The 13,558-nt window shown below is 36.9% G+C and overlaps 3 protein-coding genes across 13 annotated transcripts in view; all 3 read right to left on the bottom strand.

Moving 5' to 3' along the window:
- Positions 1-142: 142 nt before the first annotated feature.
- Positions 143-3,974, bottom strand: LOC128863512 (exonuclease 3'-5' domain-containing protein 2). Its single transcript, XM_054102719.1, has 7 exons — positions 2,137-3,974; positions 1,602-2,078; positions 1,067-1,539; positions 831-999; positions 619-771; positions 381-548; positions 143-318 (listed from the first exon to the last, which is right to left on the bottom strand). The coding sequence occupies exons 1-7, from the start codon at positions 2,340-2,342 to the stop codon at positions 219-221; spliced, it is 1,746 nt and encodes a 581-aa protein (XP_053958694.1). The 5' UTR covers positions 2,343-3,974; the 3' UTR covers positions 143-218.
- Positions 3,975-7,014: 3,040 nt separating this feature from the next.
- On the bottom strand, positions 7,015-9,580 carry LOC128856518 (solute carrier family 35 member G1). 2 transcript variants are annotated; one of them, XM_054091823.1, is made up of 3 exons: positions 9,050-9,580; positions 8,669-8,986; positions 7,015-8,610 (listed from the first exon to the last, which is right to left on the bottom strand). In XM_054091823.1, exons 2-3 carry the CDS (start codon positions 8,875-8,877, stop codon positions 7,773-7,775), a joined length of 1,047 nt encoding a protein of 348 aa, XP_053947798.1. In that variant the 5' UTR covers positions 8,878-8,986; positions 9,050-9,580; the 3' UTR covers positions 7,015-7,772. The 2 variants fall into 2 exon arrangements, with proteins under 2 accessions (XP_053947798.1, XP_053947806.1); XM_054091831.1 differs by having other exon boundaries at positions 8,669-9,580.
- Positions 9,581-11,079: 1,499 nt separating this feature from the next.
- Positions 11,080-13,558, bottom strand: part of LOC128863468 (glutamic acid-rich protein) — a 65,749-nt gene continuing 63,270 nt past the window's right edge. For 9 of the 10 annotated variants that reach the window (XM_054102693.1, XM_054102699.1, XM_054102649.1 and 6 more), the window contains 7 exons: positions 13,091-13,334; positions 12,517-13,026; positions 12,184-12,321; positions 11,846-12,108; positions 11,686-11,785; positions 11,505-11,621; positions 11,080-11,438 (listed from right to left, as the gene is read on the bottom strand). In XM_054102693.1, the coding sequence (XP_053958668.1) occupies positions 11,238-11,438; positions 11,505-11,621; positions 11,686-11,785; positions 11,846-12,108; positions 12,184-12,321; positions 12,517-13,026; positions 13,091-13,334 (1,573 nt within the window). In that variant the 3' untranslated portion in view covers positions 11,080-11,237. The remainder of the gene's footprint in view (positions 11,439-11,504; positions 11,622-11,685; positions 11,786-11,845; positions 12,109-12,183; positions 12,322-12,516; positions 13,027-13,090; positions 13,335-13,558) is intronic. The other variant, XM_054102676.1, reaches the window with a different exon arrangement.

Genomic DNA, 13,558 nt, shown 5'->3' with positions numbered 1-13,558 from the left:
TATAGAAAAATTAATTTTGAATTTGACATTTATTTAAAAAAAAGATAAGTTACATACAAAATAATATCGAAATGGCTAAATAAAAACAAGGGGAATATGCAATAACTTTAGTCACCTTAGTCAAATTTTAGGTAAATAATTAAAAAAAAAAATTGTTTTTGGTGCAAAAAGAACTGATTGACGAGTCTGCGAAGAATTTGTAAACTCGAGTTGATTTTTCAGCACTTCGCTACCGATTCTACATCTGCAACTATGCTTAGACCCGCAACGATCAAATCTTCTTTTTCAACGCGACCCTCCTGCGCGCGTATTTCCAATCTGGAACAATTTATAGAGTAAATAACCGTTTTTGTATAGTAAAAAAAAGCGGTTGTTACCACCTGTTTGCATTATGATTGACGTTCCAAAGATCTGGCAGATATTTCGGTTTCATATGGGTTAGGAAATGTTGCCGCCACTGCTTTTCCAGTTCACAGAGGCCACCGAATGCAGTTTCATACATACTCACGACCTTCTCACCGTGTTGGCAGTAGTTTTCGTTACTCCGTCTAGAAGAAAAACAACTCATTTATTGATATTTATCAACTCGAAACTAATTTTATATATGGCGCAGTTTACGTCGTATCAATATTAGCGGCCTCCTTAATTAATTCATCTGTTAGCTGTTCCGTTTTGTAATGATCCAGCAGAATTTTGATTAAAATGTCCCGGCGCTCGGCAGGTATTTCGTTTTGACTTTGCAGCAACGCCCTCGATGCTGATTTAACTTTTCTATAAGGAGTCATTGTGATTAATTAAAAGATGGTTAGCGTGTTAAATCCTCTAAATACTTAAGCTCGGGCAGCTCGTAGTATTTCACAGCCGATTCTTCTTTCGTAAATGGCGCATCACATTGCTCCGCTAATTTCATTCGCATTCTTAAGTCATAAATATTACTAAGTTGATGGCAATCTGGGCACAGCAGAAGCACATCGTGTGAAGTATGTGACTTCATGACCACTGCAAGTTAACGCATTCATTAATTCCACAAAGCAAGACATGTTTAGGAGGTCTGACTTTCATTTACCTGGGAAATGCTTTCTGTATTCGCGTGGCACTACGTTTTTGCGTGACAACGGATCGAGTCGACCACACACCACACATCGGTTTTCCTTGGGAGTCTGATAGTAACGTCCCACATCGCCGACAGCACGTCCCGAGGGCTCGAAATTTAAGCGCACAGTTAATGGAGTTTCCGCTACCACTACGCCCAAGTTTTGATCCACATACCATTGTGCTTTTTTCGCGTCTATAGTGCAGAGCAATTCTCCATCAGGCGCTTGTAAATTGCAATTGTCGTATAAGGCTCTGGAACGTGTGCTAATGCTACGAGTTTGCATCTGCTTTTGTTTAGCTTTCCGACCAGTGGTCGTTATCGATTTTCTCCGTTCCGTAGCCATTATATTATTTAGAGAGCCTTCCTTGAAACGAATGTCATAGAAAGGTTGCAATCGCTCCTGAATTTTTGTGAAATTTATGCTGCTGAGATTCCAAAATGGCCTTAAAAACATAAATTTCTGTAAAGAATTTCCCAAATAAATAACGTAAAATAAGCCACTAACTTTGCATCCAATTTCTTTGCCAGCTTTTCAAAGATTTTCACTGCAACTAATGCATCGTTGGCCGCATACTGCAACTGTTTTTCGTTAAGCACTTTAGCCTCCCAATCAGAGCAGGAGAGTCGCCAGTTTTTATCCAAATGCACATCTAACAAGGATTTTGCCATTTTAGCTAAGCCTCCTGGTTTTTGATTAACCAACGCAGCCAGATATCGTAGATCTAGTGTGCTTGCCACACCTACGCCATAATCGAATGCCAATTTGTGTGCATCGTCTTGTGGGCCAACACCGACTTTTATCACATCATCGTCCTCGAGCAGATCTCGAAGGCCCTTTGGTATTTGTTGCAAAGTACAGAGTCGGAACAGTGCGCAAAGCCCCTTCTGCGAAGATAACTGCAGCAACGCTACTGGACGTCGTTTACCCCCCACAGTGACCCACTCGCAATCAAAGCCAAGTACTTTGTATTCGTGGCAATGGCTAAAATTATTTAACGAAATCAGTGAAACCACTAAATACGTCTAAAGTAATTATTTACCGCTTTAATGTATCTAATACCCGCTGACATTCATCAGGTGTTTCAATGACTCGTATTTGCTTCTCGCTCAATGGGTTTCCGTAGTTCCTCAGCCGAGCTAGAATACGAGCCCGCTGCCGCATAACAATGCACAACAAACCGACGCCTGCAGTTGCCAAAAATGCTGTTTTGGCAGTAATTAATTGTGTTTTTTTTAAATCTGCCATAATAATTTTTGTACTTGTGAAATTTATAGTGTTTCTAAGAATTTGAAATGCTTATGAAATTTATAATGTTTCTTATTTAATGTCGAATTTCAATGTTTTGCTGGCGTTAAAACATCTGTTCTTCGATGTCTGTTTGTTTACCTATGAGTCCTGGTATTGGTAGGAATTTATCGTTTCTTTTTTTTTCAAATAAGTACACCAACATTTTTTGGTATAATGGAAATTGAGCGAGCTTACTGATGCTTCAGTTTAAAGAATGCCTATATCTTCCCGCTGAATAGATTTTGGGCAATAAACAAAGGTCCTGTGCAGCACTGAAACGTCTTGACTTCCTCGGGTGGGTAAAAATATTTATTTTTCTTTAAAACTTTAAAACTTGGCAAATGCGTGTATTTAATTTATAATAAAAAATAAATAAAAATGTGATTGTTGGATTATGGCACATTCGGCACTTTTACATGAACAAGCAAATTGACCTCAAGCTGTCATTCAATCACAAACTACCAATTTGCTGTTAAACTACGCGCGGAAAAACTGCAGCTAAATGAGTTCGGGAAGAGCTAATAAGGGGATTGAGATGAAAAAACCGAAGTTTGGGAAAGAGGTGGGTTCATGGTGCATTTAATTAAAAACTTATGATAAAAAGAGTTTTTTTAGGCTTTGACACATTCCGACCAACTTTCCTCTTTGGCGTCTACCAAAACGGGGCAATCCTGGAATATATGGTTTAAAGAGATAAATTCTCCGCAGTGTGCGCAACCTGGGGGTGGATCCCCAATCAGGATGTGTTATGGCCAAGACGTAGCTGGGAGAAATGTTTTATTTGTGTTTTCCCTACGCCGGTGGGGTATTGTGGGGGTATATGCTCTCGGTTTATGGTACCGTAGTGGTGATGGGTGTAGTTTAGCCACTCTAGTTTCGATCTGGTGTTGAGATATCATTTAATTGTTGACAGAATATCTCTCTTTTCACATGTGGGATCCTTTGTTATCGGTGCTGAGTAGGCTTGTTTGACGGCACTGTCTGCCATCTCGTTCCCGTGAATCCCTATATGGCTTGGTATCCAAAGTAAGCATAAGTAAGCCTCCTTGCCAATGAGCGTATCTATTATTCTGCTAATGGTGGATGAATTGGATAGAGGGTTAAGAAATGCTTTGAAAACAGATTTGCATAGTGCATATGATTGTTTTACGGTCATTTTCCAGGGCCATGTTTATAGCAAGACAAACGGCACACGCTTCTTCAGTAAAAACAAATGCACAGTCCAGCAAAGTTTGCACCCGTAGAATGTCTCCGACTCTAGCTTTTTGACGTTTCCATATATTTGATGTATAAGAGAAGTAACTTTTTGTGAGCTTTTGGATCGGTTTATATTTGAGATGTATTCATCGATGATTAAGTTGGATGGGATTTAGGGATGAGTCTCGTTTGAATCTGATGTATTCTTTCTTCAATTGTTGGTAGGGCAGCCTCTGTTAAAAGGTTTTTTATTGAAATTGTACGAAGTGCAGAAATACTCGTTCGCGCCGCTTGTTGATATACCGGCCTGAAGGTGTTTAAAGCCGATTTTGGTGAGTTTCAAAAGAGGAACAGCGCGTACTCGATTTTACTTAGTATAACTATTTTGATTAAATATAGTTATAGGAGTATTATTATGTACATAACATTTCTTACGCCTAACATACCTAACTTGCACTTGAACTTCAATAAAACAAACATCTTTTATCCATCTTCGTTTCCCACATTCTGGATTCGTGCTCCCCTTATTTTGTCATAAAAATCTATTGTGACTTCTAAAAATGAAGAAAAAGGAGAAAATAATCGATAAGAAAACTGATAATATCGTTTCGTTCGCTTTCGAATAATAATAATCCGTTACTATTCATTCGATGACGTAAACGTAATTTATTAGCTCCTGGTGACGCTCAAGCATGCATGTTCTGCAGCTTATATGTGTGCGTGTCGGGTGCTTGACGCTAATATCTAAAATTTTAGATTTTCATCATGCAAAAGCCGGCAACAAGTATGTGTGACACGAAGCAAGTACGAGTGTCACCGTACACGCACACATATAAGCCTGTTGGACATGCATGCTTGAGCATCACCAGGGGCTATATGATCACACGTTGACGGCTCGTTTTCGCTTGTGACGTTTTTCCGATGCCTTACGATTTCGATATATGTTATGAAATTTGCATTTGCAAAATATTTTTTCGATGCTACAAGACATTTGTTGCTTATAATTAAGTGTCAGGGAAACTTGAAATTCATCAAACAGTATTAACAAAAACTAAATAAAAAATAAAAAAGTTTCAAAATTCTTACAAACTTAATATTTTATAGAATTTTTTAATAACATTTATTTAGTCGAATGGGATTCTTTGAAATTTACTGAGCTGGCGGCCCTTGATCGGGGGAAATCCGAGAACTCTCGGCATCTAAATTTGCGTTACTCTAGCGCAATTATGTTTTCGATATTGCAGCAGGTTAAACTTTTATCTATCCAGAATCGACATCGATAACTTCAGCTTATGTCAGACATGTAAATATACCCTACTTAACATGAAGCCCTTCTCAATTATTCCCTTGAACCTATTAATCCAATACACCTTTCCCTTTGGTTTCACCTTAGCGCAACTGAGTCTGAATACCGAAGTAAATAATATAAAGAAAAAATAAAAAAATAAAAATATGGTGCGTTAGAATTTTTTTGTTGATTACTGATTGCACTAAAAAAAAATTGGACTAATTAAAAATTGAGGTGATTTCGATGGTCAAAGTTCTATTTTACGTCTAAAGAAATCGTTAATATGCAAAAAAAAACCAATTTGATCGTTGATAATTAAAATACTTTTTTTAAGATTTTGTGAGGAAATGAAACTTTTACGAACAAATTTACATTAAACGTCTCAAAAATGTGCCCTCTTAATGTACATAAATATAACATTGATTACGACGACCGATGGTTTCACGGCTCTTAGCAGGGGCTTCTAAGCTACTACAACAACAACAACAACGATTTGGTTAACCCATGGCCGATGCCTTGATAAACAAGGTTGTTTCCAATATTTTATATGTAAGACTTTTTAATTTTGAAAATTCCAATTCCGGTGGTCACTAAAAAAATGAAAAACGATATTTACATTTTTAGGCTTTTTATTTATCTTCTTTTACATACAAAACTGAAACAAAAAAATGTATTTTTAAAAATGGTTCTGAAGTTGGCCCTCCCGAAAAATTGGACCTGGACTCTGTTGTCCATTTTGGCTCTTCTACTTATCTGAAGCACAAAAAACTATTAATCAGTATGACTGTAGCTATAACCCGTACCGGAATAAAAAAAAGAAAATTTGAAACAAAAAAAAGTGCGTGTAGCGTAGTACACATAACAGAAGTGAAACTTTCAAGGCAGATATAGAAAGAGGGTGAGACCCGAGAGAGAATGAGAGAGAGAGAGAGAGAGAGAATATATATCTAAATAAACTCACAACATTTGCAGAGAATACAAATAGGCAAAATTTACCAAAAACGGAGAAGCGTCGACCGGCGTAGCTAAACGCCGGACACAAACCGTGGAGACAACGCGCAGTACTCCGAGCGTTTATCACTCGCACAAACGCAGCGATTTCAGGACCGCAGAAACGTCACAAATTACCGCAAGGCAATACCAATAAATCCGACGCCGGAATGGATAGCACTTTATAGTACACACAAGCACTAGCCAGGAAACGGAAATAAGCGCCAAAAAGAAGGCACCAAAAAAAAAAAACGCCAAAAAAATTAGGACCAAAAAACGCCCCAAACAGTAGGCACAAAGGGAATATAACGCCAAAAAGTAGGCATCAAAAATATAGTTCCTACAAGTTTTCACCAACACACAAGCGCCAAAAAGTAGGCAGTGTTATTTCTCATTAGAAATTAGCAACCACAAGGAAAAACTCAGAAAAAGTAGCCTAAAGTGTATCTAAGATACATATATATAAGGTATAGCTCTCTCTCTTCTTTTCCTCTACATTATATCTTTTTTCTCTCTCGCGGAACGAAAATGCCCAAAACATTGTATGACCTTGAAATTTTACTCTATATTCTCGCTCGTCATCGAAGTCTAAGAAGTTTCACTTAAAAAAAATTCTTTAATATTAATAATATTAAAAATAGCGCTGAAGTTAGCTCTCCCGAAAAATTGGATTTATCTGAAACACAAAAACCAAAAAAATTATTAATCAGTATGACTGTAGCTATGTCCCGTACTAGAATGAAAAAAGAAGAAGATTAGAAAGACCAAAAACCAAAAAAATTATTAATCAGTATGTCTCGCACGGGAATAAAAAAGTTTGTTTTTTTGACAACACCAGGCCGGAAAAAGTTGTTTCGAGATAAATTAGTTTAAAGTTTGAGGTACAGGAGCGTGGGACCGCTCTCTACCTGGTTAATGGGCTGTAGAAGCTATAATATTGGGAATTTCCGCCTGAAAATTCCACAGTGTATTCTTAAGATACTATACTTTCGAGATATCGAAAAAAAACGATTTTTTGAAATTTGTAGAACACCGGGTCGCCTCAATTTCACTTTTTAATATCCTATAGAAAGCAGAGAATTATTAGTACTTCCGAATATAGTAAAGTTAAACAGAGAAAAACTTTTTACCGATGAAAATGAGATTTAGGTTTCGTATATTTTTTAATTTTGTTTTTTTTTACAAAATGATCTTTACATAATCTTTATGAAAATGAAGTTAACTCGATGTATATATATGTACACAGGTTTACGAATTAAAATAAAACAATAATCATCACATTTTGCGTCCGAAAGTATACGTAAAGAATTAATACCAAAATTTACATGTAAATATATATGTATATTACATACCATACAATTAACAATAACATTAGAGTTTCCAACAACAAAATATAATGAATAAAATAAAATAGTTTACCTATTTTCTAAATCAACAGGCTGTCTTACAAAATATTGTATGTACAATACATATGCATAACAAAAATAAAGTGTAATTGTACATTTATTCATAAAAAGTACGTCTTGAATGGAACTGGTGCTGTATTGAATGAATCAAGATGATCCATAAATACATACATTATAATAATACATTTCATTTTCTACGTGGAATTTATTAAATATTGTATTTATGTATGTATTGATTTTATTTTTTGAAACACTTTTTCGTTTTTTCTCGATTTTTTTTTTATATGCCAGCCTCACTTTAATTAAGTACAATCTAAAGTTCATTTCCTTTAGGTTTGATAAAATTACCGTTTTTTTTTGTTTTTTTAATTCTCAATATTTCGTTTGGTTTATTTTTTGTGAAGATGCAATATTATAATTATAGTCCTATGAGAGAAACCACAATGCGCTTCTATGATTAACGTAGTATTTTTCGTATATTCTAATATGAAGGAGTTTAAGTGAACTTTAATCCAGCAACAAATAGCGTAATCGTTTTCTAGCTGTAGACTCGCGCGGTAGCGATAATGCCCACTTCTTCAGTGCTGTTAATATCACTGAACTTACCACCAGCAAGGCGCCTAAAAGCGAAAAGCCCGTGGGAGTTTCACCAAAGAACATTATTTGCCATATAAATGCGAATACGATATCGGCGCACCGTGCAATAGCCACTGGTCCGGCCTGTTCTATTTGCAATGATAATGTCAGCAATATTTGGCCTAAAAAGCTAAAAATACCAAGAACCACAACTAGCCAACGGTCACGTCCACATGCTGGCCAGCACAAAGCGCCAATCGAGCCGCACACAATGAAAGTGTAGACAAGCGCAAATCCGCCAAAGTTTGCCATTATGACAGAGAAATGCAATCCTTTAAGAGCCCGCAACAATATATATACGTTGGCACCGAATAATGTGGACGATATGGCTGCAACTGGACCCCAAATGTCGTAGGTTTTTCCCGAAAAGCGTTCAGTCTCTAGTGAAGGCGCAGTGTCGCCAAAAACAAATGGTGGGCGTGTAATGAGAACAACGCCGACCAGCGTAAGTATGATAGTTACTATATTAAAAAAACTGCACTGCTCCTTGAGAAAGACGCGCGCAAAAATGGCAACAAATACAGGTGTTGAAAATATTATAACACTGGCATCGGCAAGTGGCATATGACGGAAGGCATAAAAACTTAACATTAGTCCGGTGGTGCCCATAAAGCAGCGAAGCAGTAGTATAACACGCTTGCCTTCAGGAAATACAGGATGACGTGTGTAGACGACAATGGGTATAGCGGGAAGTAATACACCTATAAACCTGCAAATGAAAATATGCTGTATCACAGTGGGAAAAAAAAAATTAAAATTTTACTCACCGAAATGAGGCAAGCTCCATTGGATTTACGTCGACTAATCCCTTTACTATAACTGAGCATAGCGAGAAAAAAAGCGAGGAGAGAGTAGCTAGTATGATTCCCAAATAAGGGCAGTTAAATGTTGCCTTGAGGCGTGTAAGTAACCTGTGTGAAGTCTCGCCATGGCGAAAACCATCGACAAACTGATGTAGTTCCAAATTTTCAGGCATCGTTGTTTAATAATTTATACCGAGTTTTCCTTAGCAGGCTTAGAGTAATTTCGATGCACTCCAGCAGCGTCGTTGCAAAACAGGCATACTAACTTTATTTCATATTTATCTAAATTATAATGGTAATGTACGCACTGAGCAGCTGAAAAAAGGTAACCGATTTTACACCAACCTCATTGCCTTTGCTCTGCTGTTGTTGTGTGTCGTTGTTGCAGATGGAAAAATCGATTTCCCTCCTAACGTTCGCCGAAAGTTGACCAATTTGGACATTCACTGTTTATTTACCGTTCTCTATATATTAAACTACACACACGTCTGCATTGTTTGCCTAATCACTATAAATTTTATAAACATTTTTATGCTGCCACAGAATTAATCTTTAATATAACACAAACTTTGTACGACTTCCGCATCCTTAGCTCTGCTTCCTATTGAGATGTAAAAGGTAATGGAGATGATACCGGTTACAAATATGGCTAGGTAGCAGAACCGTTTTTTTTTTTCATTAAGCCAAAACAAAAAACTAAAAACCGCCGACAAATATAAATATTCTCTTATAATACGTTTACATATAAGTAGATGATCTACTTTTTCGTGCTTAACTCCCAATCCGCAATTAAAAAGCGAGATTTCCCATACAAAATTTCTCTCCCAAAATCTAAGATTTTAAAATAATTCTAATAGCCATACTTTTTGACATACAACCCTGTATTTTCTGAGTAATAAAACATTATTTTTACGCGTGTAAAGGTAAACGTCAAAGTAAAAACTAACTAAAATGGATATCTGCAAACAAAACAGGTGTGTAGACATAATTCTAATAAAATGTTTGTTAACGATTATTAATTATGGATTCATATATCAGAAAAAAGCTTGTGCCCATAAACGTGTGTCTTCTTACTACTTATTCTAAAATGTAATATAGAATTTCAAATGCCCATTGCTGCCATAATATTTTTTTGTTTAGGCATATCCTCCAACTGTTTATTATTAGCTGCCAATTGCGCAATTAAATTAGCAACTCCTTCTCTTTTCTTCATATCGTTAAAAATAATTAAATAAACCAAAAACACCGAAATAATTTCTATGAAGAAAAACCTTTCTCAACAGTATTGACAGCTGATTGCAAATTGTCAGGAACTCTGCCATATGTGAACGGGTAGATTATTTCGTGGATTTATTGGTAATTAATGCATATGTGAAAGTACTTCTTTTCAACAATCAACAAAGGTCGCTCGGACGTTCCGGAGTGAAGTAACTAGCATTTAAATGCGTTTTTCTTAAAACTATGTTTTTTGAACTGATGATCACTGTAACTTGAAAACCGCTTGGTAGATTTCAATAAAATTTACACTGCTTTTGAGAAATATAAAAAACTCGTGCCTGATAGAAGGATTCTTTTTTTTAAATTTCGATTATTTTTAACAATTAATTGTCGGCTTTTTTCTTACATCAAGCACAATTTATTAATAAAACTAATATAATTTCCCTTGTCCGATTGATTTTAGATGAATCTCCAAGCACTTGCGATCACCGCAAGGGACTTCTGGAGAAACAGACTCCACACAAACATCGGTAACTTTTACAATTATTAATTTTTTTTTTTGGAAATTTGCCACGAAACAGGATGTATTAATGCTATGTTTTTACTTTTGTAAAATAAAGCAATTTACTAGCAAGACCAAATAATTGAAAATGATCATTTTTTCGGGCCTCTCATTACCCCTAACCCCTTTAAAACAAAACAACTCTTGTAGAAAAACAATTTTTTTCTCTGTAACTCGTTTAAACAAATTCATGTAAAAAGAGAATTAGGTGTACATTTAAAGCACAACTACACAACAATTTGAAGGTATTTCCTTTTTCCTAGTTATAATTTGTTGAATCGAATCAACTCTGAAATTATGTTCTGCTCGAAGTCAGCTGTTTGCTATGGTAACGATTATAGTTTGAGCGCCACTGCAAACACATATTTAAACCAAAAGTTCAAAACAAATGCATTCCAGAAAAAAAGTGCGGTAACAAACTATATTGAAGAAGTGAAGGATTACATTTACTTGGAGTTATCAGGATTTTTCAAAGCAGCTGTCTATAATAAAAATCAACTAACTGAAATTCTTTTTGCTGTTAATGGGAAACAAAGGACAACCAAAAAAGGAGCTTTAACATCTGCACAAATCAAAATAAATAGGCGGCAAGCAGTCGCGTTTATATGATAAGGTAAGTGGTTTATTAGAAAAAAAGAGTCCTAGTTATTCACATAAAAAGTAACTATAAATATCGCAATACAATATGAAAAAATGATCGGTTTCGGCTGCGCGCCTTTGTGCCATTTTCCACACAAATTCTATTGATATAGTTTAGAAACCTAGATCAGCCAAAACCGCATCCAGTTCAGCTTGTAAGTTCGCTGCCTTGGCGCGTACTTGAGTGATCTCATCTTGCAAATTATCAACATTGGCCTGTAGCAGCACATTGCATTTTTTCATAGCTAAAAGGCGGCTCTCGTGTTTCTTTACGCGCGGTTCCAAATTGCTCTTTTTATCAGCATTGCTGGCCTCCTGAGGGAGTAATATAGTTGTATTAAACTAAAAATGAAACAATGCAATTCAAAAATAGTGTCAAACCTCCGCTTCGGACTCGCTTTCTGTTTCCGCTTCGCTTTCTTCGGATTCCGACTCCTCCGACTCTTCTTCCTCCTCTTCGCTCTCTTCTGCCTCATCATTCTCCTCAACCTCCTCATCCTGGATTCACAATTAGCATTGAATCAATTTTTAAAAGTGATCATTTGGTTTTAATTGCTACTACCTTCTCTTCATCATCGTCCTCATCCTCTTCCTCTTCCTTCATGGAGGCAGCCATCTTCTGGACTTCCTTTTCCAACTTTTTGAACTTCTTGTTTTCCTCTCTGTCATATGGAAAAACCAAATTTGCAAAAATACTATTTCGATATATTTGTTCTACTTACTTGAGTATGACATGATTCTTTTTCATAGCCTGCTTTAGTGCCAATTTCTCCTTTTTAGCGGCTTCTCGCTTAACCTTTACCTTAGTCAATTTGCTCCTAAGCACTTTCACTTCCTTTGTCAAGCGCCGTTCGCGGCGTTCCACCTTTTTCTCTTCCGGCTCGTCAGGATCACTCTCACTCATTTCCAGATCTAATTCCGGCGAGCTGTCGCGTCCGCCATGCACATCGCTTGGACGCCTTGAGCCATTCAAAGAACCACCGCCCTATGAATTAGTTAAACCGAATTAGTTTGTTTTTTAATGCCACGGGGGTGCGCTGCCAGGCATGAAGTGTGTTACCTTGTTGTTAGTGTAGGAATTAGCACAGTTTTCAAAGCCATAATATGATTTCTCATCATCTGAGTCTTCGTATGAGTAAAAAAATTTGGTTTGCTGCCTTCTGCTACATATGGGACAGGGTGTGGGCGTCACATTACCCTTTAAGCGTTTTTTGTTTGTTGTTTTATTTAGTTTAAGTTAATAGCGATGAGAAGTAAGAAAAGCTTGCAAGTTGTTAGAATTCATTAAAGCGTTTAAGCACACAAAAGCTACTATATTATAAATTATTCATAGAAGCATTACATTTTTCGTTTATTTTCCATAAGCGGAAAGAAATGTGTTTTTCAAACTCACCTGCAATGCCTGCGCTAATTTACGTTCCAGCAACTGTATCGAACGTTTTTGCTCTTCAATCTCGCTCTTCGCTTGATCAAGTAATTCGCCTGTATCATGATATTTCTTCTCAAGATCCTTGGCCGTCTTGCGTGCGTCTTCTGCTTCCTGCTTGAGTGAATTCATGTATGCCTCTTCGCTTGCCGGTGTGGGATCCATGGTGGCCACAATAATACGTGAGCCATATTCTAGATTCTTCTCGCGCGACTTCTCGCGTTCCAACTCCGCTTCTAAAGTAGCTATTTGCGCAAGCAATTTCTTATTTTCACGTTCCTGCGCTTCGCGATTGCGCAGTTCGAGCGCCAACATTTGTTTCGTGCTTTGCAAGTCATCGCGTATTTTATCAATATCGTCGAGCTCATCACCGCTGGGATCGTCTATTGAGAGAGCGGCCACAATGCTGTTAGTAATGGCAGCCGGGTCGCTGGTGCCAGCAGATCCGCTCGCAGCACCAACAGCAGCAGTAGCAGCCTATTGAATATGTCATTAGATGTGTGATTTGTAATGCTAAAATATGGCATTTAAATGCATTCACCTCTGCTAGCAAATTAATCTTCGACTGGGACTTTTGTATCTGCTCCTCGATGGTCATTTGTTTGCGGAATTTCCGCAATCCCTCGATGAATGGTTTACTGCGATCATTTGTTTGTGTGGATCTCAGTTTAATACCACCTTGAATTTGTTTGAGTAGTTTATTGTGCGAGTTGTCCTTCTCTGTTTCGTAAATGAATTTATTATCCACTTTCGTCATTGATTTGCATGTCAGAATTGGCTGAGATCTGCAAAATTTATATACATACGTGTGGTTTCAACTAAACGTATAAGAGTATACAAAACTGTCTCCGAAAGCTAATTACAAGACGAGAGCAACTCATTGTTCTCATTCAATATCTCTATTCACTCTTTTTCTTTCGTGCAATTAGCTTAAAGTATCTTTATTTTCGTTGCCGCGTTTGCATTTTACTTTTTTTAGGCTTCTATTGTCCTTCCTTGAGTGGATGCA

This window comes from Anastrepha ludens, chromosome 2 (genome assembly GCF_028408465.1).
Source record: "Anastrepha ludens isolate Willacy chromosome 2, idAnaLude1.1, whole genome shotgun sequence".
Taxonomy (NCBI): Eukaryota; Metazoa; Arthropoda; class Insecta; order Diptera; family Tephritidae; genus Anastrepha; species Anastrepha ludens.
Note: the sequence above shows the minus strand (reverse complement) of the source record. Positions and strands in the feature narration are given on the sequence as shown.